Here is a 26,823-nt window from a genome sequence, read left to right as displayed (position 1 = left end):
CCCTCTTTATTTAGAGCACAGAACTTAGAACATTACAGCACAGTATATGACCCTCAGCCCCTGGTGGTGTGCTGACCCTTTAACCTACTCTAAAATCAGTCTAATCCTTCCTTCCATTTCTCCTTCAGCCATGAGAGTTTTGTCGGTGTTCCTTGGTGAATGGCAGAGGTCCATGGCATACAAAAGGTTGGCATCCAAGAGTTTAATGTATCTGCCTCTACCACCACCTCTGGCAGCACATTCCACACACCCACCACTCCCTGTGTAAGAAAAACTTACCTCTGACACCCACCCTATACTTTTCTCCACTCACCTTAAAATTATGCACCTTTGTATTAGCTATTTCTGTCCTCTGAAAACGGCTGTCCACTTGATCTTTGCCTCCTATCATCTTATACTCCTCTAACAAGTTGCATTTCATCCTCCCTCGCTCCAAAGACAAAAGCCCTAGCTTGCTCAACCTATCTTCACATCTCCAGCCAAGACCACATCATTCCAAACTTCCAGATCCTGAAGTGTTCAGGTTTTTGTTCTGTTTCCTTTAAAATCTTTCGCGTAATGGACCCGTTCATGGACTGATGAAGAGGAATGAGCAGCTGGAGGAACTCCGAGGGACAGCTAGCAGCTGTGTAGGGCAGGGGTTCCCAAACTGACCCCTCAGTTAATGGTAGGGGTCCATGGCATAAAAAAAGTTGGAAACCGCTGAGTGAAATCGACGGACAACGTACAAGGATCAAGGCAATCTGGTTTGCCTTTCATTGCAAATGACACAAGGATAGTGTCGTGGTTACTTGAAATGACTTGGAGACACAGGCAATTCTTCAAGAAAATTAAACCTTTATTTGCAAACAAAGGCTGAGGCAATCAATGAACTTGTCACCGAAAGCCCACCGAGCTCCGGTGTACAGCATTCTTTATAGTAATTTCTTATCTCAGTTACATTTCGGTTTTATTAGCATACCCAATCAATTTTTAGTTGCATATCATCTATACATTAACTAATCAATCGCTTTTGCCTAGCCCGCGGTACGTCACCATTGTTTTTCACCCGTTCGCATTGGGGCCTTATTCGTGGCCAAGATTATGTTTTTCAGACAACCTCCCTCACAGTACATTCCTGCTCGCAGCATCCTGTCCGCCACCGTTATCTCGTACTAAACAAAGGCTGAGTGTAATACATGGGATACATCGCAGCTAATGGTGTTGCAAAACAAGCAGGTGTACTGTAAGTGCCATAATATGCAGCTAAGAGAGTACAAAGTATCTAGTGAAAACAACACATAACAAAATGTGCCTGGTAAAATAATACATATTAATATTCGGTACCTAGAAGTGATTACATAGTATAGTAAATAGCTAATATATAGTGATTATAGTTCAGGTATATATAATGATTATATCAGGTATATTTCTCAATAATAGTTGGGTCTGTGGATAGAGTAGAAGGGTGCTGTAGGTTACAACAGGACATTGACAGGATGCAGAGCTAGCTGAGGAGGGGAAACCTGAGTACAGCCCAGAGCAGTGTGAAATGATTCACCTTGGAAGGTCGATCATTAGGAGTAGTGCATTCAGTTCTGGTTGGCTCATTATAGAAAGGATGTGGGAACTTTAGAGAGGGTGCAGAGGAGATTTACCAGGATGCTGCCTGGATTTGAGAGCGTGTCTTATGAGGAGTGGCTGAACGAGCTTTTCTCTTTAGAACAAAGGAGGATGAAAGGTAGCAATAGAGGTGCACAAGACGTTGAGAGGCACAGAGAGTGGGCAGCCTGACACTTTTTCCCAGAGTGGAAATGGCTAATATAGATAGCATGATTTTAAGGTGATTGGAAAGAAAGTATAGGGGAGTGTCAGACGTAGTTTTTCTTCATAGAGTGGCGGGTGGATGCGTAGATACTTCAGCGATGTTTAAGGAACTCTTAGATAAGCACACAGATGAAAGAAAATGGAGGGTATGTGGGCAGGAAGGGTTACATTGATTCTGGAGTAGGTTAAAAAGTCGGCACAACATTGTGGGCCGAAGTGCTTGTACTGTACAGTACTGTTCTATGCACTACGTCCTACGTCCAGGTGAGGGGTCTAGACCCAAAAAGCCGACTGTCCATTTCCCTCCGCAGATTCTGCCTGACCTGCCGAATTCCTCTAGCGACTCACCTCTCTTTTGCTCCAGGTTTCATCAGCTGCAGCCTGCAGTAAACACCAGTTCTACATTCCCCATGCCAGGTCCTTCCTTTTATTCATTTATTGAGCTACAATGCAGAACAGGCATCTCAGGACATTCCAGCCACCCCAGATTTAACCCTAGCCTGATCACAGGACAATTTACAATGACCCATAAACATACTAACCCCCATGTCCTTGGACTGTAGGAGGAAACTGGAGCACTGGAGGAAACCCTTTCAGTCACAGGGATAACATACAAACTCCTTACAGACAGTGGCAGGATCATCACATTAACATAATTTTTAAAAAAATTTTGAGATAGAGCATGGCCCTTCCAGCCCAACGAGCTTGCATCGCCCAGTTACACCTATTTGACTAATTAACCTACTAACCCCATCATCTGTATTTCTTGGGAATATGGGAGGAAACCGGAGCACCCGGAGGAAACCCACGCAGTCACGGAGAGAATGTACAAACTCCTTTCAGACAGCAGCGGGAATTGAACCCGGCTCACTGGCACTTTAAAGCAAAGAGCTAATCGCTATGCTGCCGTGCTGCCCCAAATAGTTCATGCTTTGCTCCACCGCCGTGAGATAATGGGCAAGTAATTGCGATGCTGAAGTCCAGGCTCGCCGTCCGAGAAAGATAAAGTGAGCAGTAATTTTTCAAGAGTTTCTGGAGAGTTTATAGAAACAAGGAGACCTAATAACCATTAGGAGGGTATTTATCTCCATACAGCCACCAGCTGTCTGGACTGCTGATAGCAAGAGCTCTCTCTCTTCTTATTACAGTCAATCTTCCTAATTTGCGGCTGTCCTGGACAGGTCAATAGTTATCAAAATGCTTTAAAAACTGCATCGGATGGCGACACACAGTTTAAGAGGGAAGGTGAGACAGAAGGTGGCGGGGAAGCTATCGTTTTCCCTCACTGAACATGGGAAAAGAAAATTCACAAGAAAACCTTTATTAATTCTGCAACTACTGCTCGCCATTACATCATAAACACAACCCTGACAAAAGGGTGTTTTAGTCAAGAGCGAAAGCACTTTGTGAGAGTGTCCCCGTTCCGAGCTTCCAAACACTGGAGATGACAGTGAAAAATGGCAGGGTTAAGACACCGCTATCAATCTCAGTTAGAGTGACTGTAATGTGAACGGAGTCTCACTGGGCGGAAGAGGTCACCTGCCCCCAGAGCTCAGGTTAGGAGGCACCTGCTATTCAGTGTCTGCAAAAAAACCCCACTATTCTCAAAGCTTTGTGTAATATTCCTCTAGTCAATTCCCCCCCCCCCCACTACTTCTCCCCCCCCCCCACTTCACTAGAGACAAGGCTGGTTATTCTCTCTCTTTTCATACAACAGACACTCCAGTACAAGGAAAACCAAACCAAGGCTGCGACAGCTTTTAAACTCATCATCATCTCACTTCTTTCCTCTCTCTCTCTCTCTCTTTTCCCTTTCTTTCACTCTTTCTCTCTCCCCTCTCTCTCACCCACACGTGTGCATTCTTTCAGTTTCTTTCTCTCTTCCTCTCTCTCATCTTCCATCTCTCCTACCACATCCTCCCACATTCCTTCCCTCTTTCTTATCCTCCTTCCCTCTCTCACTCTCCTCCCTTCTTCTCTTCTTCCTTCTCTCTCTGTCTCTCTCTCTCTCCCACTCTCTCTCCCTTCTCCTTTCCTTCCATCTCATTCTCTCATTCCCTCTCTCTCTGTACTTCATCTGGATGCTAAAGAAACTTGGCATGACCCATTGGACCCTTACTGACTTGTATCAATACACCATAGAAAGCATCCTATCTGGATGCACGATGGCTTGTTATGGCATCGGCTCCACATGTGTGACCACAAGAAACTGCAGCGCACTGCAACACAGCTCAGCCCATAAGAGAAACCACCCCCTCTTCCACGGAATCTGTCTGCACTTCTCAATGCCTCAGTAAAGCAGCCAGTGTTATCAAAGACCCCACCCCACACCAGATATTCTCTCTTCTCCCCTCATTAGGCAGACGATACAGAAAAGCAGTTAACTCCAGGCTCAAGGATAGTTTCCATTCTGCATAAGACGACTATTAAATGAACCTCTGGTATGATAAGATGGACGCCTGACCTCACAATCTACCTCGTTATGATCTTACACCTTATTGTCTACCTATACTGAAATCTCTTTGAATTGAAAAACTTTATTCTGCATTCTGTTATTGTAATAATTCACCACTCTCGCAATGAATTGATCTGTATGAACAGTGTGCATGACACACCATTCACACACATGGCAATGACAAGGCGAAAAGGAGTGTTGGTTGAGTGGTGTTGCAACAGCCTCACACTTAATGTCAACAAAATCAAGGAATTGATTGTGGAAGTTGAGGGAACACACACCAGTCCTCAGCGAGGGATCAGCAGTGAAAAGGGTCAGCAGCTTCAGGCTCCTGGATGTCAACATCTCTAAAGACCTGTCTTGGGCACAACATATTGATGCAATTATGAAGGTATACCAGTGAAAATACTTTATTAAGAGTTTGAGGAGATTTGGTATGTCACCAAAGATGCTTGCAAATTTCTACAGATGTACAGTAAAGAGAACCTGACTGATATGGAGGCTCCAATGCACAGGATCACAAGAGCCTGCAGAGAATTGTAGACTGAGCCAGCTCCATCACAGGCACAATTCCCCCGACCAACAAGTACATCTTCAAGAGGTGGTGCCTCGAGAAGGCAACATTTATCATTATAGACCCTTATCATCTGGAACCTGCCCTCTTCCCACCACTACCATTGGGGAAGAGGTATAGGAGCCAAAAGATCTACGCTCAGTGTTTCAACAACAGTTTCTTTTCCTCTGACATCAAATTTCTGAGTGATCCATGTTCCAATGAATTTTACATTCTTATTCATCTTCTGCACTGTTCAATTATTTTTGTGACTCATAGTATATTTTATGTCTTACATTGTACTACTGAAAAAACAACAAATTTGACAACAGATCTCAGTGGTAATAAACCCCAGAGCATGTGACAATAATAAATCAATTTACTGTTTCCTAAAAGCGAGCTACTGAAAAGCTTCTGGGTGTCCATAAATTATGGCCACTCACTTGTGTGGTGGGCGGGTAAACATTCTTGCAAGACGCCGAGGGAAGCATGCAAGAGCGTTCCAAAAAGAACAGGGTCACTTCCACCACACCTTACAAAGAACCACTGGACGTCCCGAGGCAATTTACAGGCCGTAAAGCACTTTGAGCAGAGTGGCTGCTGTTGTAATATATGCGAAACATGCTACCTAGTGTACTGACAGACAGCAACCCAGTTATAGAACGACAAGGATAGAAAGAGACTGCAGATGCTCAAACTGGAACAAAGTGCAAACTCAGCAGGTCGGCAGCACCTGTGGTGGAAAATGGAGGTTGACATTTTGGTGTAATGAGAGAGCTATGGGTGGTGGTGAACCCAAGCACAAAGCAGTTAAATCAGACTCAGACTCCAAATAAACAAGACAACACAAATGCAATCAAAGATGACATCGCAAACAGTTGTACTGGAAATGGAACTCCTGTGATTGAGCAATGAGTGCTCAGCACCAGGCTTTTTAAGTACAGACTTTCCAAGAATGGTTGTGACGGGCAATAATTGCCAACACTGTTGCCCGGGTGCTTCACCAGTCGCAGCTTTATGGGAGAGTGGCAAAGAGAAAGCCACTGCTGAAATAAACTCAAATGAATTCTCAGCTAGAGTTTACCAGAAGGTATGTGGGAGACTCTGAAGTCAGCTGGAAGAAGGTTCTATGGTCTGATGAAACCAAAATTAAGTTTTTTGGCTATCAGACTAAATGCTGTGTTTAGTCTGATCCCTACCATGAAGCATGGTGGTGGCTGCATCATGCTGTGGGGATGCTTCACTGCAGCAGGCCCTGGAAGGCTTGTGAAGTCTGAAGGTAAAATGAATGCAGCAAAATACAGGGAAATCCTGGAGGAAAACCTGTTGCAGTCTGCAAGAGAATTGTGACTTGAGAGAAGATTTATTTCCCAGCCAGACAATGACGCCAAGCATAAAGCCAAAGCTACAAAGGAATGGCTTAAAAACAACTTCTTCAGTGGTTTGAACGGGGCACAACTGCGCAAGCGCGTGGAGGTCGGCCAGTGAGAACAGCGGGAAGAGTTTAAAAAGAAGGCAGATTTACAGAGCAAGCGACAGAATAGAGGGAGACAGAGTAGGAAGGCTTTGGCTCAACGGGGCTTCAGCGATAATGAGTCGAGGCAAGGTGAGTTATCTGTTTAGAAAACAGACAGAAAGAATGTGTGTGAGGCAAGTTTACTGTGCTCGGTGTCAGATGTGGGAGGTCCTAGAGACTCCCATCCTCCCAGACGGCCACATCTTCACCAGGTGCATCACACTGCAGCTCCTTAGGAACCGCGTTAGGGAACTGGAGATGCAGCTCGATGACCTTCGTTTGATCAGGGAGAGTGAGGAGGTGATAGAGAGGAGCTATAGGCAGGTTGTCACTCCGGGGACCAGGGAGACAGATAAGTGGGTAACACTCAGGAGAGGGAAGGACAAGAAGCAGGTACTAGAGAGTACCCCAGTGGCTGTCCCCCTTAACAATAAGTACTCCTGTTTGAGTACTGCTGGGGGAGATGGCCTACATCAGGGAAGCAACAGTGGTCGCGCCTTTGGCACAGAGTCTGGCCCTGTGGTTCAGAAGGGTAGGGATAGGGAGAGGATGGTAGTAATGATAGGGGACTCTATAGTTAGAGGGGTCAGACAGGCGATTCTGTGGACGCAGGAAAGAAACATGGTAGTTTGCCTCCCAGGTACCAGGGTACAGGATGTTTCTGATCGCGTCCACAATATCTTGAAGTGGGAAGGAGAACAGCCAGAGGTCATGGTACATATTGGTACCAAGTCTCCTCCACCTTTCGTTTGTGGCTGATTTTAACTTTCAACCTCATTCTCCAACTTTCCTCCCTTGATCTTTAAACTCATACTAATCAAGAACCTATCAATCTCTGTCTTAATTGCACCCAGTGACTTGGCCTCCATAATCTTCTGTGGTAATGAATCTCAGATTCCAGCTGAAGAAATTCCTCCTCACCCTAGTTCTGAAGGAACATCCTTTTATTCTGAGGCTGGACCTTGGACTCACCTTCACTGGAACATCTTCTCCAGGTCCACATATTCAAACCGGTAGATTTCAATGAAATCCATCACTCCCACCCAAGTTCTGAACTCCATTGAATACAGGCCCAGAGACATTCATATATGAAGCCTTTCATTCCTGGTATAAATGTTGTAAACCTCTTCTGGACCCTCTCCATGGCCAGCACCCCTTTCCCATGATATGGGGCTAGGCATTCCCCAGATAATAGTTCACAACACTCCAAATGCTTATAAAGCCTCAGCTGTACATCCTTGCTTTTATATTCTAGTCCTCTCAAAATCAATGCTAAAATCACATTTGCTTTCCTTGCCACCAACTCAGCCTGTAAGTTTACATTTAGGGAATCCTAATCTCAGACTTCCAAGTTCCTGTGCACCTCCAATTTCTGAATTCACTCCCCGTTTAGAGTATCTACACTTTCATTCGTCCTCCTATAAGACCACAAGAGATAGGTGCAGAATTTGGCCAATTGGTCCATCGAGTCTGCTCAGCCATTCTAACATGGCTGATTAATTTTTCCTCTCAACCCTATTTTCTTGCCTTCTTCATGTAACCTTTGACGCCCTTTCTAAGCAAAACCCTATCAACTTCCACTTTAAATATATGCAATAACTTGGCCTCCACAGCCATCTGTGGCAATGAATTCTACAGATTCGCCAACCTCTGACTAAAGAAACTCCTTCTCATTTCTGTTCTAAAGGGATATCCCTCTATTATTAGGCTGTTCCATCTGGTCCTTGACTTCCCCACTATAGGAAACGTCTGCTCCACATCTACTCTATTGGATCTAAATGTTTGCAACATCCCTCCTTTACCAATCCAGTGAACATTGGCTTCAAGAATCAGGAGTAGGAAGAGAGCATGTCCTGGACAGTGAGAGTCCATAACAATGGATAACACTTCCTTGAGGCACCGCGTCTTGAAGATGTCCTGAATGGTGGGAAGGTTGTACCTGCGATGGAGCTGGCTGAGTCTAGAACCCTCTGCCACCTCATGTTGACACCAGTTTTTTGCTTCTAGATTTGATCAAATAAATTCATATCTTTTTCCATCTGAGAACAATCGTCTTTGGATAATTAGTTCGGGTCCTTTAACCAAACTACGCTTCTGTCTCTGTGAAGAAAGGTTAAAGCATTAAAGTAGAAGATAGAAAACAAATATTCTGGTCAATAGAACCACTTGCAGAGCATAAATGTTGTCCAGGAACTCTGTTGAGGATATTGTTTGCTTTGGGAAAGCGGGTGGAATTGGAATTTTGTTTATTATTATCACACGTACAGTGAAAAGCTTGTCTTGCATACAGTACTATGCAAAAGTCTTAGGCACGTATATACAATATAGATACGGTGCTTAAGACTTTTGCATAGTACTGTATTTGTAAATGGAGTGGAGAACAAATTTGTAAATCTGGCGGGAGCAAAGGATGTTGGGAATGGTGAGGGGAGCACCACAGGAAGGATCTGGGACAGGTGGCAAAGAAGGAGTGCCAGGAGCAGGGGCTGGCATAGATGCAGACACACCCAGCCCTGAGACACCAGGCAAGGTAATGTGATTCCAAGCAATTGGTTTATTGATCATTACGGAATGTATCTCTGGTGCTTCCCACTCTCTTTCCTCACCCTTCCCCTTTTCCCACCATGATACCCCTCGCCCTGCTCCCTTCCCTCTCCCAGTCCACAATAGAGACCCATATCAGAATCAGATTTATCATTACTCACATATGTCATGAAATTTGGTTTTTTTTGCTGCTGCAATACATAATGGTATTAAAAGTCTTAGGTACCCTAACTGTATATACGTGCCTAAGACTTTTGCACAGCAGTATACTCTTCATGCAGATTAATTCATTACACAGTGCATTGAGGTAGAACAAGATAAAACTAACAATGTAGAATAAAGTGTAACAGTTACAGGGAAAGTGCATTACAGATTAACAATAAAGTGCAAGATCATAAGGTGTTAGATTGTGAGGTCAAGAATACATCTTATTGTACTAGGGAACCATTAATAGTCATATAACTACGAGGTAGTTATATGACTTGGTGGTACATGTTCTTGATGGGAGAGGAGAAGAGAAAATGTCCAAGGAAGGGGCTGGGGTCCCTGACTATGCTGGCTGCTATATTGAGGCAGCTGGAGGGGAGCTGGCTTCTCTGCTGTGCTGAGCCACGTGCACAAATCTGCAGTTCTTACCAGTTGCAAGTGGCATGGTCATGATTTTCAAGATTTGGAAAACAACTGATTCAAAAGAAGGTGAATAGCAATGTGAAGAATATATGAGTAAGAATTCAGAGTATGAAATAAAAATCTGAGAATTAGATCTCAAAATCTGAAAATTATGAGGATTTTATAATTACGAAAATTATAGTAATTTTTTCCTGCTGAGGTTGAGTGGACTGCAACCAGGTTAAGGGTAAAAGGAGCGAGGTTTAAGGGGAACATGAGGGGAAACTTCTTCACTCGGAGGGTGGTGAGAGTGTGGAATGAGCTGCCAGCGCAAGTGGTGCATGTAAGCTTGATTTCAATGCTTATGAGAAGTTTGGATAGGTACATGGATGGTAGGAGCATGGAGGGCTATAGTCCCAGTGCAGGTCAATGGGAGTAGGCAGTGCAGCTGGTTTTGGCATGGACTAGATTGACTGCTTCTGTGCTGTACTTCTCTATGACTCTAAATCATCCCATGAACACAGCAGTGTCTTTAGAAAACTGCCAGGAAAGACTAGGTCAATGAGGGCAAATAGTGTTTCGTTTACTTAGAGAAGGAGGATGTAGTGAACATAAGAACTAGGAGCAGGAGTTGGCCATATACCCTGTCAAACCTGCTTCGCCATTCAAAGAGGTCACGGGTGATGTGGCCATGGACTCAGCTCCACCTACCTGCCTCTTCCCCATAAACCTTACTTCCCTTGCAATGCAATCACCTGTCTCACTGTGTCTTATATCTATTTAATAAGGTAGCCTCTACTGCTTCCCTGAGCAGAGAACTCCATAGATTCACTGCTTTTTGGGCAAAGCGTTTTCCCCTCATCTCTGTTGTAAACTTACTCCCCGAATCTTGAGGCTATGTCCCCTAGTTCTAGTCTCACGTTCCAGTGGAAATAACTGAATTAACAGAAGAGATTTTGTAAATGCTGGAAATTCAGAGTAATCCCAACAAAATGCTATTAGAACTCAGCAGGTGAGGCAGCATCCTTGGAGAGAAATAATCAGTCAATTTTTCTCAGCCCAAAACATCGGCTGTTTATTCTTCTCCATAGATGGTACCTGACCTGTTGAGTTCCTCATAGCAATCCCTTTCATGATTGTATATTTTTCTATAAAATCCCCTTCTCAAGGGTGGCAGCAACTAACAATCTGCAGAAAGAACTCAGTGGGTTAGTGGTTTGTGTCAAAAACCTTTATCCAGATTGAGAGTAGAAAGAGGAGATGGCCAGTATACTGAGGGGAAGGGAGCGAAGATTCCGAGTTGATTGGTGGACTGAAGAGGGGAAGAGATTGACAGGCATGTTGTACAAGAACATAAGACCATAGACCATAAGATATAGGAGCAGAATTAGGCCATTTGGCCCGTCAAGTCTGTTCTACCATTTCATCTTTTCTGATCCATTTCCTTCTCAGCCCCACTGGTCTGCCTTCTCCCTGTATCCCTTCATGCCCTGAACAATCAAGAATCCATCAACCTCAGCCTTAAATATACCCAGTGACGTGGCTTCCACAGTCACCCAAGGCAACAAATTCCACAGTTTCGCCATCTCTGGCTAAAGAAATCCCTCCTCATCTCCCTTTTAGAACATAGATGAGGAGGACAAGGTAAGGGATAGGAGGGGTGTTGGGAGTTGGGAGACAGTGGGAGCTGAATGATAGATGGAGACAGACAAAGAGAGAGAGAAGGAGAGCGATGAGAGGCAGATAGAGCATGTGCAAGAGGGAGTGTGTCTCCACAAAGATAGGATGTGGATTTGAATGAATTATAATACATTTTAAATCAGTACTTCATGTTTTCTTGGCAAAATTAATTTCTTTCCATGAGAGATATATAAGGTTGGTAAAGACAGACAAAGACACATCCGTTGAGGAAGGCAGTGTCATCTTTGAAGGCACTGTCTCATGTTGGGGATTAGACACGTACATAAACATTATCCAGTTTTTACACTATATACAATAATATACTAAAGTGTTAGGTACATGAAAAAACAAATCTGTAAAACAAAGAAGCTTTCAAAAATAATGAAATTAAATGTTTGTAAATATCAAAAAAATTACTATGAAGAGCAGTATACAGTAAAACACTAAATTAAATCAATATTTGATGTGAACACACTTTGGCTCTTAGATGCACTGTCGTGCAGTTTAGTGACTGGTAAGTTGTTCCAAGCATCTTGGAGAAATTGCCACAGTTGCTTTTGTCTCTCAGAGTAATTCCAGACAGCATTGGTGATATTAAGATCAGGGCTGTGTGGAGGCCATGCATCCATGTAAAAAATCCAGGGTACCTAACTCTTATCCACAGTGCTGTATTTGTTTTGTAATATATGCTCATTTTGATGACTCTGTACTGGCAAACCATTTCCATAGAAAAATTTGCCAAGAACTACTGTGGTCCTGGAAAGAATGTGATCGCCTACTACATACAGCACAGTAGATAGCAAACGAATGAACGAATTGTACTGCTGCCTCGAAACGACAAATTTCATATCATGTAAGCCAGTGATAATAAATCTGATTCTGAGATGGACGGTACAAATTTATCGGCATATCGGTCAAACACAGGTAAATGGGATTAGCTTGGTTACCCAAGAGACAGGAGATGCTACAGATGCTGAAAATCTGGAAAAGCTCACACAAAACTGTGGAGGAACTCAGCACAGTCGCTATGGAGGAAGACGAACAGCCAACATTCCAGTTCAGGCAGCAATTACTCAGCTCTCAGGGTTTGTGAAGAAGCCTCACTAATAATAACTCTTCAGTTAGCGCTGACAATAGTTGCCAGCTTCAGCCAGCGACAGCGACAGGCTCAGGAATGAATTTTCCGATGGACTGCAACACTGAGTATAAATGTCAGAATGTATGATTATTGTTGTTTGTACTTTGGTTATTTTTCCATCCTATTGGCTGCAATCTTCCATTGATTATATTATGGTTCTTGGAATTACTGTGTATGCCCACAAGAAAGTGAATTTCAGGGCTGTATGTATTGACATATATGTAGTTTGATAATAAATATAGTTTGAATTTTGAACTTTGGTGTAGCCTTTGGTTAGGGAACACTCGTGTTTGCAGACTTGGTCACCTCAATTGATGGTTCTAAAGGGTAAATCTTCAGAGTTCATATATCCCCCAAATGGAGGCAATTATATTTCAATTAAAACTTCAGAATAAAAGTTCACCTTGACTTAAGGTTGCTGCTAGGCTTCAGTTGTAAGGAGAAATTGGATTGGCTGGGACTCTTCATTTCCCTGAAGCACAAGAGGCTGATAGACGTTTGTACAATTATTGATTTATTTATTTAGTGACACAGCGTGGCATATGCAGTTCCAGCACTTCGAGCCACGCTGCTCAGGAACCCCTGATTTAACCCTAGCCTAATCATGGAACAAATTACAATGATCAACTAACATTCCCACTGGCACATCTTTGGATTGTGGGAGGAAACCGATACATCCAGAGGAAATGGATGCATTCCATGGGGAAGATGAACAGACTCCTTACATCAGACAATGGGATAGAACGCCACATTCTGAGGCCCCGAGCAGTAATAACATCACGCTAACCACTATGTTACTATAAGGAGCACAGATAAGGTGGATGATCTCAGTCTTTTTCCTAGGGCAGTGGAATCTAAAACTGGAGGGCACAGGTTGTGATGAGACTCTTCTCATTGCTACCATCAGAGTGGAGATATGGAGCCTGAAGACACATACTCAAAGCTTTAGGAACACCTGCTTCCCCTTTGCCATCAGATTTCTGAATGCTCTATGAACCCATGTACACTAACTCACTTTCTTTCTATTTGTATTAATTATTTAATTCTTTCTACGTATATTATAAGAGGTGACCTGATAGAGATGTACAAGATGAGATAAGGCACAGAATGAGTGGACTGCCAGAAACATTATCCCTAGGTGGAAATAAGGCGCATAATTTTAAGGTGATTGGAAGAAAGTATAGGGGTGATGTCAGAGGTAAGCTCTTTACACAGAGATTAGTGGGTGTCTGGAATGTGCTTCTGGGCTGGTGGTAGAGGGAGATACATTAGGGACATTTAAAAAACATTTAGTTAGGAACATGGATGATAAAAGACAAAGTTAAAGTCTGTCCCGAGCCTTATAGGCTCATCAGGCTGGTGCTTATGCTGGTTTCCGTGGCGTGAAGCAACTGAAAGTACGAGACACCCTTACCCCCCCCCCCCCCCCCCCCCCACCGGATAGGATGCCAGTCTATCGCGAGTTAACCCCCAGCATTTTGCTGGTACCCATTTTCAGCTGGGTAGACTGGAGCAATGTGTGGTTAAGTGCCTTGCTCAAGGACACAACACGCTGCCTCGAACTCACGACCTTCAGATCGTTAGTCCAACACCTTAACCACTTGGCCATACTCCACACAAATGGATGATACCTGAAAGGCAATTTTCCCACCACAGAGTGGTGGATATAGGGAATGAGCTCCTAGAGGAAGCATAGAGACAGGTAAAATACAATGTTCTATTAACTCTTGGACAGATACATGGATAGGAAAGGTTTAGACTTAAACAAATGGGACTAGCTTCGATGGAAATTTTGTTGTCATGATGAGTTGGGCTGTAGAACAGTTTCCATGCTGAATTACCGTATATTTATTTATTTACAGTTTTATGTTAAAGTCTAGGCACATACATATAGCTAGGGTGTCTGAGACTTTTACACAGTATTGTAGTAATTTTATGTATTGCACTGTACTGACGTTGCAAAAAAATCAAATTTCATGACATAGGTGAGTGATGATAAACCTGATTCTGATCTGGGTCTCTATTGTGGACTGAGAGTGGGAAGGGGGCAGGGAGAGGGGAATCATGGTTGGAAAAAGGGGAAGGGAGAGGAGAGGAAGCGGAAGGCACCAGAGAGACATTCCGTAATGATCAATAAACCAATTGTTTAATATCAAATGACCTTGCCTGGTGTCTCAGGGCTGGGCGTGTCTTGCTAACTGCCACCCACCACCCCTCACCCCCAGCACTCCTTCTCTACCACCTGTCTCACACCACTCCAGTGGTGCTGTCTCATTAACAAGGTGTTTTCACCCGCAGAACTACCACTCACTGGATTATTTGTTTATCACACCATTCTCTGTAAACTCCAGAGACTGTTGTGCATGAAAATCCCAGGAGATTAGCAGTTTCTGAGATACTCAAACCATCCCGTCTGGCACCAACAACTATTGCGTGGTCAAAGTCACTTAGATCACAATCCTTACCCGTTCTGAAGTTTGGTCTGAACAACAAATGAACCTCTTGACCTTGTTTGCATGCTTCTACGCAATTGAGTTGCTGCCATGTGATTGGCTGATTAGATATTTGCATCAATGAACAGTTGTACAACTGTACCTAATAAAGTGGGCAATGAGTGTAAGCTGTTTGTTTCCAATTGCTCAGCCATTGGAAAGATAAGCTGGAAAGAGTGCAGAAAAAATTCATGAGGATGTTACTGTGACTGGAGGACTTGAGTTATATTGAGAAGTTGAGTAATCTGTCACTTTTTTCCATGGAATGTGGCAGGCTGAAGGAGGAACTCATGGAATAGATAGGGTGAATGTCCACAATCTTTTTCCCAGGGTAGGGAGTGTGTGACTAAAGGGTATTATTTAAGGTGAAAGGGGAAAGGTTTAATGGGGAACTGAAGGGCACCTTTTCAAGGATCCAAAGTACATTTATTATCAACAAATGTATAAATTATACAACCTTGAGAGTTGTTTGCTTACAGGCAGTCACCAAGCAAGGAACATGAAAGAACCCAATTTAAAAAAATGAGGCCAGCCCTCAGTGCTCACAGAGAAAGATTAAAAACAAACAAATCATGCAAACAATAGAAGTGAGCAACAGAAACAGCATTCCAAACCAAATTGAGTCCTTAGATCCAAATCCTTATAGCAGCCCAGAGTAGGCCCAAAACCTCAGTATTCAGTTCATTATAGTAGTGAGATAAATCATCGCAAAGTTCACAGACATGAAGCACAGCAGGCGTAGAGCACTGTCACAGCCTTAGCGTTGCGGAGAGAGGAGCCCCTGGACTATTTGGGATGGCGTTTAAACTCTCCAAATCTCACACTAGAAATGGGACCTCGCTGTGGATAATCGCTCCAGGCCTATAACACACCTCCCAGCAATTCGCCTTGGACCTGGATTTCACTGCGGATAAAGCTGTTCTCAACCTCACCAAATTGTCGCGGCGCCCAGAGCAATCCACACTCATGCCCAGGTTAGTTGGACAGGCATCGGAACTCCTCTGTCCCAACTTCTCCCCTCCAAACTGTCCGCCCTAACCAGCATGGCTCCAACTCCAAGTGCACCGATTTTGGCAGCACTCCAGCACATCTCTTGCGTTCGCTTTGGCCTCACTCGCCTCTTCATTGTTTCTGGTGATGGCTTACCACAATTTATTTTTTAAGAAGTGTTATTAGTGATGTTTTTAATCACATTCCTTTGCTGTTAAACCACAAGTAAACTGTCGCGTGTCTTCAGTAGCGCCAGTGGTGAATCTATGAAAGAAGCTGCTAGAGAGAACTGCAGAAACTGGTACAATTGCAATGCTTAAAGTACTTCAGAATCAGAATCAGGTTTATTATCACCAGCATGTGTTGTGAAATTTGTTAAATTCGCAGCAGCAGTTCAATGCAATACATAATCTAGAAGAAAAATAAATAAATAAGCAATTCAATTACAGTATATGGATATTGAATAGATTAAAATCATGCAAAAACAGAAATAATATATATTTAAAAAGTGAGGTAGTGTTCACGGGTTCAATGTCCATTTAGGAATCTGATGGCAGAGGAGAAGAAGCTGTTCCTGAATCGCTGAGTGTGTGCCTTCAGGCTTCTGTATCTCCTACCTGATGGTAACAGTGAGAAAAGGGCATGCCCTGGGTGCTGGAGGTCCTTAATAATCGACACAACATTGAGGCAGATGCATGGATAGGAAAGATTTAAAGTAAATTATGGGGTGGTATGGTAGCGTAGTGTAGCAATATTTCAGTGATCGGGGTTCAGTTCTCACTGGAGTTTGTATGTTCTCCCTACGTCCACGTGGTTTCCCTATTTACTTATTTGTTGAGATACAGTGCAGAATGGGCCGTTCAAGCGGCATTCCCCAACAATCAGCTTTTTAACCCTATCCTATTAATATATATTGACCAATTAATCTACCAACCGTAATGCCTTTGGATCTTCTCAGGAAACCGGAGCTCCCAGTGGAAACCTACGTGATCACGGGGAGAACATACACACTTGTTGCAGAAGGCGGCGGGTATTGAACCTGGGTCGCTGGTACTGTAAAACATTGTGCTAATCACTACAGGAAGAAAACAGAGCACCCACTTTCTCTAGGTGTTCTTTTTTCCTCCCACATTCCAAAGACATACGGGTTAGGGTTTAGTAGGTTGTAGGCACGCTATATTGGCGCCTGGTGCATGGTGATACTTGTGGGCTGCCCAGCACTACCCTCGCTGATTTGATTTGATGAAAACAACATATTTTACTGCATGTTCCGATGTACATGTGATAAATAAAGCTAATCTGTCTTTATCTTTAAAGAAGGATATGGACCAAATATAGGGAAATGGGACTAGCTAAGGTAGCCACCTTGGTTGGCATTAACGAGTTGCACTGACTAGCCTGTTTCTGTGCTGTATAACTCAACGACTACAACCTTTCACGCTGTGCTTATTTAAGTCTTTGTTTAAATGCTTCTTAAACATTGTAACTGTTTCAGATTCCTCCACCTCCTCTAGTAACCAGTTTCATAGATCAACTTTCCTCTGTGTAACAAAACCTGCCAACTCAGATCCTCCTTTAATATGATATATATATATATATATATATCCTCCTTTAATATGTCTTTCATATGAAGAAAGACTGGATCGACTAGGCTTATACTCACTGGAATTTAGAAGATTGAGGGGGGATCTTATTGAAACGTATAAAATTCTAAAGGGATTGGACAGGCTAGATGCAGGAAGATTGTTTCCGATGTTGGGGAAGTCCAGAACGAGAGGTCACAAGTTTAAGGATAAAGGGGAAGCCTTTTAGGATCGAGATGAGGAAAAACTTCTTCACACAGAAAGTGGTGAATCTGTGGAATTCTCTGCCACAGGAAACAGTTGAGGCCGGTTCATTGGCTATATTTAAGAGGAAGTTAGATATGGCCCTTGTGGCTAAAGGGATCGGGGGTATGGAGAGAAAGTAGGTACAGGGTTCTGAGTTGGATGATCAGCCATGATCATACTGAATGGCGGTGCAGGCTCGAAGGGCTGAATGGCCTACTCCTGCACCTATTTTCTATGTTTCTATGTTTAAAACTCTTGAGTCTCACCGTAAATCTGTGGCCTCTTGTTGAGGATTTTTTTTACCTTCAAAAATAAGTTGCCACTGTGGAACTCTCTAGAAGGAAGGCAGATATTGTCAATGCATTTATAAGTTATCTGGACTACCATGGCACTACAGTAGCATAATGGTTAGATTGATGCTATTACCAAAAGACCATAATACCTGGGAGCAGAATCAGGCCATTTGGCCTAACGAGCCTGCTCTGCCATTTCATCATGGCTGATCCACTTTTCTTTTCAAGCCCATATGCCTTAATGCCCTGACTAATCAAGAATTTATCAACCTCCGCCTTAAATATAACCAATGACTTGGCTTCCACAGCCGTCTCTGGCAATGAATTCCACAGATCTTCACTAAAGAAATTCCTCCTCATCTCTGTTCTATTCCAAGGCTGTGCCCTCTGGTCCTAGACTCCCCTACCATAGGAAACATCTTCTCCACATCCACTCCATCGAGGCCACATTCTATAGGTTTCAATGAGATTGCCCCTTGTTCTGAATACAGCTTGGGCATTAGAGTTTGGAGTTCAATTCTGACGTCAGCTGTAAGGAGTCAGTACGTCTTCCCAGTGGAAGGTGTGGGTTTTTTCTGGATGCTCGGTTTTTTCTGGATGCTCGGTTTCCTCTCACAGTCCAAAGACATACCAGTTGGTAGTTTAATTAGTCATTGTAAATTGTCCTGTGATTAGACTGGGGTTCATTCGAGTTGCATGTTTCAAAGGGCTGTAAGGGACTACTCTGCACTGTATCGCTAAATAAATAAAAAAAACTTGCGAACCAAGACCAGGGAGTTAAGATTAGGTTAACAAGCTTCTTTTTTTTACCAGCATGGACATCAAGGGCCAAATGACATCCTTCTGTGTCTTTGCTTCTTAAATACTCACCATAGGTCTCTCACCTGTCCAATGTTTCTTGAGTCTTTGAACCAAAATTACTTTGTAAATTTGATATAACTGCAGTACACTCAGTGGCCACTTTATTAGGTACACCTGTACAACCGCTTAATGATGCAAGTATCTAATCAGCTCCATCTGACGTGACAGCAACTCAATGCATAAAAGCATGCAGACATGGTCACGAGGTTCAGTTGTTGTTCAGACCAAACATCAGAATACGGAAGAAATGTGATCTAAGTGACTTTGACCATAGAATGATTGTTGCTGCCGGGAAGGGTGGTTTGAGTATCTCTGAAACTGCTGATCTGGGATTTTCACACACAACTGTCTCTAGAGAATGGAGCAAAAAACAAAAAAAAAACCTCAAGGGAATGGTGGGTGAAAATGCCTTGAGTAACTGAAATAGCCATGTGTTGCAACAGTGCTGTGCAGAAGAGCTTCTCTGAATGCACAGCACATCAACCTTGAAGTAGATGGATTATAGCAGCAAAAGACCATGGCCACTTTATTAAGTACAGGAGGTTTTCATCCATACAGATCATTCCGTCAAATTTCAGATTTCATGTGTATTTTGAAAGATGCACTAAAGATAGATAGATAGATAGATAGATAGATACTTTATTCATCCCCATGGGGAAATTCAACTTTTTTTCCAATGTCCCATACACTTGTTGTAGCAAAACTAATAACATACAATACTTAACTCAGTAAAAAATATGATATGCATCTAAATCACTATCTCAAAAAGCATTAATAATAGCTTTTTAAAAGTTCTTAAGTCCTGGCGGTTGAATTGTAAAGCCTAATGGCATTGGGGAGTATTGACCTCTTCATCCTGTCTGAGGAGCATTGCATCGATAGTAACCTGTCGCTGAAACTGCTTCTCTGTCTCTGGATGGTGCTATGTAGAGGATGTTCAGAGTTTTCCATAATTGACCGTAGCCTACTCAGCGCCCTTCGCTCAGCTACCGATGTTAAACTCTCCAGTACTTTGCCCACGACAGAGCCCGCCTTCCTTACCAGCTTATTAAGACGTGAGGCGTCCCTCTTCTTAATGCTTCCTCCCCAACACGCCACCACAAAGAAGAGGGCGCTCTCCACAACTGACCTATAGAACATCTTCAGCATCTCACTACAGACATTGAATGACGCCAACCTTCTAAGGAAGGATGTATGTTGTTTGCACTAACAACCAACACGTCAAAGGAACATTTGTGAAGGGGAATGAACAGTCGACATTTTGGGCTAACAATCTTAATCTGAAGTGAATTTTCACCACTGATACTGGCTGGCCCCCTAAGCACATCTACAAGTACACCTTCCCCAGCATTGGGCGCATCTCTAAGGAGCCATACCAAAAGAAAGCAGCATCCATCATCAAGGACCCTACTATCCAGGTTATGCTCAGTTCTCACTGCTGCCATGAGGAAGCAGGTACAGGAGCCTCAGGACCCACATCACTGTATTCAGGAATAGTTATTATCTCTCAACCATCAGGTTCCTGAACCAACGTGGATAACTTCACTTACCCCAACACTAAACTGACAACCTATGGACTCACTTTCAATGACTCTATAACTCTTCAGATTCAGATTCAGGTTCAGATTCAGTTTATTGTCATTCAGAAACCACAAATGCAATGCAGTTAAAAAATGAGACAACGTTCCTCCAGAATGATATCACAAAAGCATATGACAAAACAGACTAAACCAGAAAATCCACATAAATTTTGGCAATCCCCAATCCAGAGTCCGAAGAGGCTGCTGCGTATTAATATCCGCGCTACCATCTTGTTCTCAATATTGGTTGCTATTTTTATATTTACTTGTTTGTTTGTTTATTCTTTTTGTATTTGCACAGTTTGCATTTTAGTTGTTTGTCATTGTGTGCAGTTTTTCATCAATTCTACTGCGTTTCTTTGTATCTACTGTGAATACCCTCTAGAAAATGAATGTCAGGTAGTATATGTTGACATATACATACTTTGATAATAAATTTAATTTGAACTTTGAGTTCCACCAACATTCGCTGTCTTGCTTCAGATTCTCAGCATCTGCATTCTCTTGTGTCCCTCATCAGGAACTCATTGAAGGATCAGCAGTGGAAAAGATGAGCAATTTCAAGTTTCAGGGTGCCAACATCTCTGAAGATCTATCCTGAATATTAATTCAATTATGAAAAAAGAACACTAGAAGCTATACTTCATTAGGAGTTTGAGGAGGTCTTGTATGTACTAAAGAGTAGCAAATTTCTGCAGGCGTACCATAGAGACAATTCTTACTGGTAGTATCACCATCTGGTGTGGAGGCACCATTGCACAGGATCAGAAAGAGCTGCAGAGGTCTGTAAACTCAGCCAGCTCCATCATGAGTACTAACCTCCCCACCCACAATGGCGTTGCCTCAAGAAGGTGACATCCATCAGTAAGGACCCTCATCATCGACTTGCCCTCTTCTCATTACTACCATCAAGGAGGAGATACAAGAGCATAAAGACACACACCCAATGTTTTAGGAATATCTTCTTCCCCTCCACCATTGGTTTTCCAAATGGTCAGTGAATCAATTAATAATACCTGACTATTTTGCTCGCTTTTTGCAATGCTTAAATTTTAAATATTGTACTGTAGTGCTGTCGCAAAACAGCAGATTTCACAACATACAGTATGTCAGTGATAATAAACCTGATTTTGATGCTCTCTCTCTCTTTCTCTGTCTCATATCCCTTTTTCTATCAGACACCCATCCTTTCTATTCTCTACTTTGTACCGACTTCAGCCTGCTTTTCTGTCTGGCCATGTTCTCAGTGTAAGTCGCAAAACAGATTATTTTGCCTTCACACTTGCAAATTTCTACTGGTTGCATCACTGTCTGATATGGAGAGGCCACTGAACAGGATCAGAAAAATCTGCAGTAAGTTGTAAACTCAGCCAGCTCCATCATTGGCACTAGCCTCCCCAACATCGAGGACGCCTTCAGAAGGCATTATCCATCATTAAGGAATCCCATCACCCAGGACATGCCCTTTTCTTATTGCTACCATCAGAGAGGAGGTACAGGAGCCTAAAGACATACACTCAATGTTTCAGGAACAGCTTCTCCTCCTCCGTTATCAGATTTCTGAATGGACAAGAAACACGTGAACACTACCTCAGTATTTTCCCTCTTTTTACGCTATTCATTTAATTATTTTATATATAATTCTTATTTTAATTTATAGTTTTTATGATTATGTTTTGCACTGTACTGCTGCTGCAAAACAATGAATGTTGTGACATGTGCCAGTAATATTAAACTTAATTGTGATTCTGTCAGACTTAGTAATATTTCCTGATCAATCTGAAGCCTCGTAATTATTATATCCATCAATTTGTTTCCTGTTTAGGCTTTAATCTTTAAATAAGTTGTAAAGATGCAGAGGTGAGGTGGCAGGTTGAGCCTTTTAATGTTCTCTTATTAACATTAATAAAATCAGGTGACAGGCGTGTAATTGAAAAGATCCCACGGTGTGGAGCATGCAGGATGGAAAATCACATCAGTTTAACAGAACTGAAAGGATTTCACCAGCTGTAGATTTTATTGTGTCAGGAAAGCATTCGCAAGCTGTTTGTTCGGTTGAGAAAGAAGGGAAAAGAAAAACTATGAAGCTAAAACAGCCCATGGGAATAAATTTTAGGTCGATTAGTACAGTTCCTAGCTGTCAAGGCTTGGAATTAATGGTGATTTGATGACAGAATTTTTGACGCGTGAACAAAGAGGTGTAGGGGAGGAAGACATGATTCCTTAGAAGAATGGTACTCCTCTAGCTTGGCCTCACTGTCTGTGCTGTCATCCGTCTGCCAATCTCCCTGTCCATGGTTGTTTAGAGTTGTTTTTATCCTCCTTTCTTTCCCACAGACTTTGCCAGATCCGGACCAGTGCCTGGGTTCCAAGGTGACACACTGCTGTTGGCCTTCATCGACTTGAGACAAGTAAGCCTTTGTTTTAAATGTGTGACTGAAGACCGCAGTGCCTGCAGGATGCGATTGACGCTCGTCCATCCCCCCCCCCACCGCTAGACGACTCCTTGGCGGGATCTTGCCCGTCACCATTCGGAGTTTTTTGTTGGCTTTTGGGCCTACAAGTTGAGGCCTGACCAGTCAGGTCTCTCCCTTTCTTTCTCTCTCCCTCTCTCTCTCTCTCTCTCTTTCTCCTTCTTAATCTCTCTCTCAACCTCTTTTTATCCATCTCTCTCTCCCGCTCTCTCTGTCTCTCATCCTGCTTTTACTCTCCCTCTCTCTCACCCTCTCTCTCTCTTTTTCTCTCACTCACACCATCTCTCTCTCTTTTTCTCTCACACGCTCTCTCTCTTTCCCTCTCTCACTCACTCTCTCTCTCCCCCACTTTCTTTCACTTTCACCTGCTCCCTACCGTGACCACCAGATTTGGCAGAGGAGGCGGGGGGGGGGGGGTGGTCTGTCAGTAGTGTCGATTCTGAGCAGGTGTTTGGCGTATGGGGAGGAATGGGGATCACCTGCTTGTCAGGGCTCCTTGTTCTCTTTCTTTGGAGTGATAACGTGCGGAGAGCAAGGCAGAGGGAGGGAGAGGAATGTGCATTCTGCCAACTGGCCTTCCCCAAGCCTGCTGACAAAGTGCTGTGTTATAAAGTTGACCTTGCTCCACCTCTCACTACCAGAAGCCACCGACGGGGCTTCTCCCTCCTCTCTCCGCCAGCGGCTACAGGGGTCTACTCACAGTGCCGACATCCCAGGACAGCGGTGGGCGTGCCATGAGCAGAGAAAGGGGTCTCTTGTCCTGTCATCTTTTCAGTCCGAAGATAGATGGGGATTTGTCAGGAACTGCGGATTTCTCAGCCGCAGTGACTTTATGCTCTAAACCCATTTACTTCTGTGGTTTAGTTCACGGCTGTTGATGCTGGGAGGATCTCACAGTCATTAGCATTACCATTTGTGTTTGAACCCTCTTTTAACTGTTGCTTTGTATTCACTTACACGATTGTATGCACGTATATTTACCGTGATCTGTAGCGGCATGGTGGCGTACAAGTTAGCGTAACATGTTGCAGTACCAGCGACCCGGGTTCAGTTCCGCACCTGCCCATATGGAGTTTGTATGTTTTTCCAGTGGCCACGTGGGTTTCCACCGGGTGCTCTGGTTTCCTCCCACAGTCCCACTTACAGGTTAGTAGGTGAACTGGTCACGTGGGTGTAACTGCGCAGCGTGCGGTTTCTCCTCCCTCTCTTCGCCGGCGGCTGCGAGGATCTGCTCACTGTGCTGGCATCCCAGGACGACGGTGAGCAGAGAAAGTGGTCTCTTGCTCTGCCTTCTTTGGGCCGGAAGGGCCTGTTACCATGCTGTACCTCAAAATAAAAATTTTACGCATGCCGACTTCAGCACTTAGTTGTGATACACAAAGTACTGGTGTTAAACCTTAGTGAGTTTTCTGAGCTCAGGCTTTGCAGGACCGTCCCATCACCTGCCTGAGCGGCCAGGTGTGGGCAGCCACTCCAAGGGGGTATTTGGATAAAGGAGCTTCCGTTAGTTATTCAACCAAAGGTGCAAATTAAGGTGCGTTTATTGAGCAATGCACACAAAATGGAGGATTTCCGCAGGACAGACAGCATCTATGGAGAGGAATGAACAATTGACATTTTGGGCCAAGACCCTTCATGAAGACCTGAGTCATCTTCAAATCGACTGTTTATTCCTTCCATAGATGCTGCCTGACCTGCTGAGTTCCTCCAGCATTTTATGTGCTGCTCTGGATTTGCAGCATCTGCAGAATCCCTTGTGTTTATGATGGTGAGCTGATTGTAACGTACACTAGTACGGTGGGGTACGGGGACAGTGGAAAAAGTGCTTATAGCAACATCACACACAACTTCACAGAATATAAATTACACAAGGTAGTGAAGAAAGAAACTGCAAAAGAAGACGTCAGTACATAAACACAATCTGAAACAGGCCCATGGTGATGCAAGAGTGTTCCATTGCTGAGGTAGGGTTAGGGTTGTACAGGTCATTCAACAACCTGATGGTTGTAGGAAAGTAGCTGCTCCTGAACCTGGTGGTGAGGAACCTCAGGCTTCAGTGCCTCCTGCCCAGTGGCAGCAGTGAGAAGAGAGCGTGGTTTGGATGATGGACATCCTTAATGATAGATGCAACGCTTCCTGTAAATGCTGTCAGCGGTTGGGATGGATTAGGCTGTGCCCCTGATGGACTGGGCTGTGCCAACTCTCTGGAGCCTCTCACACAACTGAGTAAGAACAGGCCACGTAACTTTAAATAGTATTGGTGAGACTAGAGCTGACGGCCAAGTGACTGGGGTCTCGGCATCGGTAAGTCCGGACTTTGAGGCCTAGTGTTTGGTGATCCTGGGATTGATGCTGAAGATCCTGACTTGAGGTCGAATCAGAAGTCTGCAAGTCGAGTCCTATTGGCCGGAACTCTAAGTCTGCAAGTCTCTGAGAGTCCACTGGGAAATTCAAAGCCTCGTGCTTGCAGGCCCAAGTCCAAGACCAATGGAGGCTCAGGGCCGAAGAAGACAGCCTGTCCTGGGGTTAAAGGACAGTGTCCTGAAGAAGGGTCTTCGTCTGAAACGTTGGGTGTTTATTTATTTCCATAGATGCTACCTGACCTACTGAGATCCTTCAGTATTTTGGATGTGTGACTTGGGTATATGTGTGTGTGGGAGGCTTTCCCCCACGTTTCTCAGACATGCAGTTAGGGTTATTGAGTTGTGGTTGTGCTATGTTGGCGCCAGAGGCATGGCGACACTTTCGGGCTAACCCCAGGACAACTCGGACAGTGTTAGTTGTTGCCATAGCATAGCGGTTTGTGTAATGCTGTGACAGCACCAACGATCATTGATCAGTGTTCAATTCCTGCAGATGTCTGTGAGGAGTTTGTACGTTCTCATGACCACGTGGGTTTCCTCGGGTTCCCTCCCACATTCCAAAGGCATACGGTTTAAGGTTAGTGAGTTGTGGGCATTCTATGTTGGAGCTGGGAATATAGGGAAACTGCCCAGCACCATCCTTGCTGATTTAATTTGGCACTAACAACACATTTCGTTGTATACATTGATGTTTCGTTGTATATGTGACAAGTAAAAATAATCTTTAGTTTACCGCATGAATCAATTCAGCAAGTCACTTTGCAGCAATCGCAGAAACTTTGAGAGCGTTTAATGTCTCTGAGCCAGTACTTGATGGAGTTCAGAAGGATGAAAGAGGAGATCTCACTGAAACCTACCAGATGGGCACCACGGACGTGTAGTGGTTAGTGTGATGCTATTACAGCTTGGGCATCAGAGTTCGGAGTTCAATTCCAACATCATCTATAAGAGCCGGCTGGTGGCGTAGTGGCCAGCATTTACAGGAAGCGTAGCATCTATCATTAAGGATGTCCACCATCCGAACCATGCTCTCTTCTCACTGCTGCCACTGGGCAGGAGGCACTGGAGCCTGAGGTTCCTCACCACCAGGTTCAGGAGCAGCTACTTTCCTACAACCATCAGGTTGTTGAATGACACAGCTTAGTAGGAGAATCACATCAGAAAGAAGAGATAAAAGAAGGAGTTTTGTGTGCTGTCTGCAGGATGCTGCCATTGGTTGCGTTGTTTGCTGGGCCATCTTGAAGCAGAGGGATGTACATCCCTTTAGAACAGAGATGAGGAGGAATTTCTTTAGCCAGAGCGTGGCGAATCTGTAGAATTCATTGCCACAGACGGCTGTGGAGGCCAAGTCATTGGGTATATTTAAAGCAGAGTTTTCTAGATTCTTGATTGTTATGAGGATTAAAGGTTTCATGGTAAATTATAAGGGATAGAGACAGAGGAGGCAGCCATTTACTCTTCCTCAAGAGCATGTAGCCAGTAGCACAAGATGTCTTCCTTGTTGATATGTAACTCCCCCATCCAGTGGATTAGCATACTGACTGCCATTGGGAATTGCGCGATGAAGGGCACCTGACTGGTTTGACAGACTCCTGCACAAACTCAGCATAAGTACTTTGCTTTTGCTCTCTGCAGCTAGG

The 26,823-nt window shown here is 43.8% G+C and overlaps 1 protein-coding gene across 2 annotated transcripts in view; it reads left to right on the top strand.

The window, feature by feature from the left end:
* Positions 1–26,823, top strand: part of LOC140726121 (exocyst complex component 6B-like) — an 835,898-nt gene that overhangs the window by 648,288 nt on the left and 160,787 nt on the right. For both annotated transcript variants that reach the window (XM_073042078.1, XM_073042079.1), the window contains one exon: positions 22,684–22,757. In XM_073042078.1, coding sequence (XP_072898179.1) covers positions 22,684–22,757 — 74 coding nt within the window. The remainder of the gene's footprint in view (positions 1–22,683; positions 22,758–26,823) is intronic.

The sequence above is a fragment of the Hemitrygon akajei genome, chromosome 4 (assembly GCF_048418815.1).
Source record: "Hemitrygon akajei chromosome 4, sHemAka1.3, whole genome shotgun sequence".
NCBI lineage: Eukaryota > Metazoa > Chordata > Chondrichthyes > Myliobatiformes > Dasyatidae > Hemitrygon > Hemitrygon akajei.
This window is presented reverse-complemented; position numbering and strand designations above follow the sequence as displayed.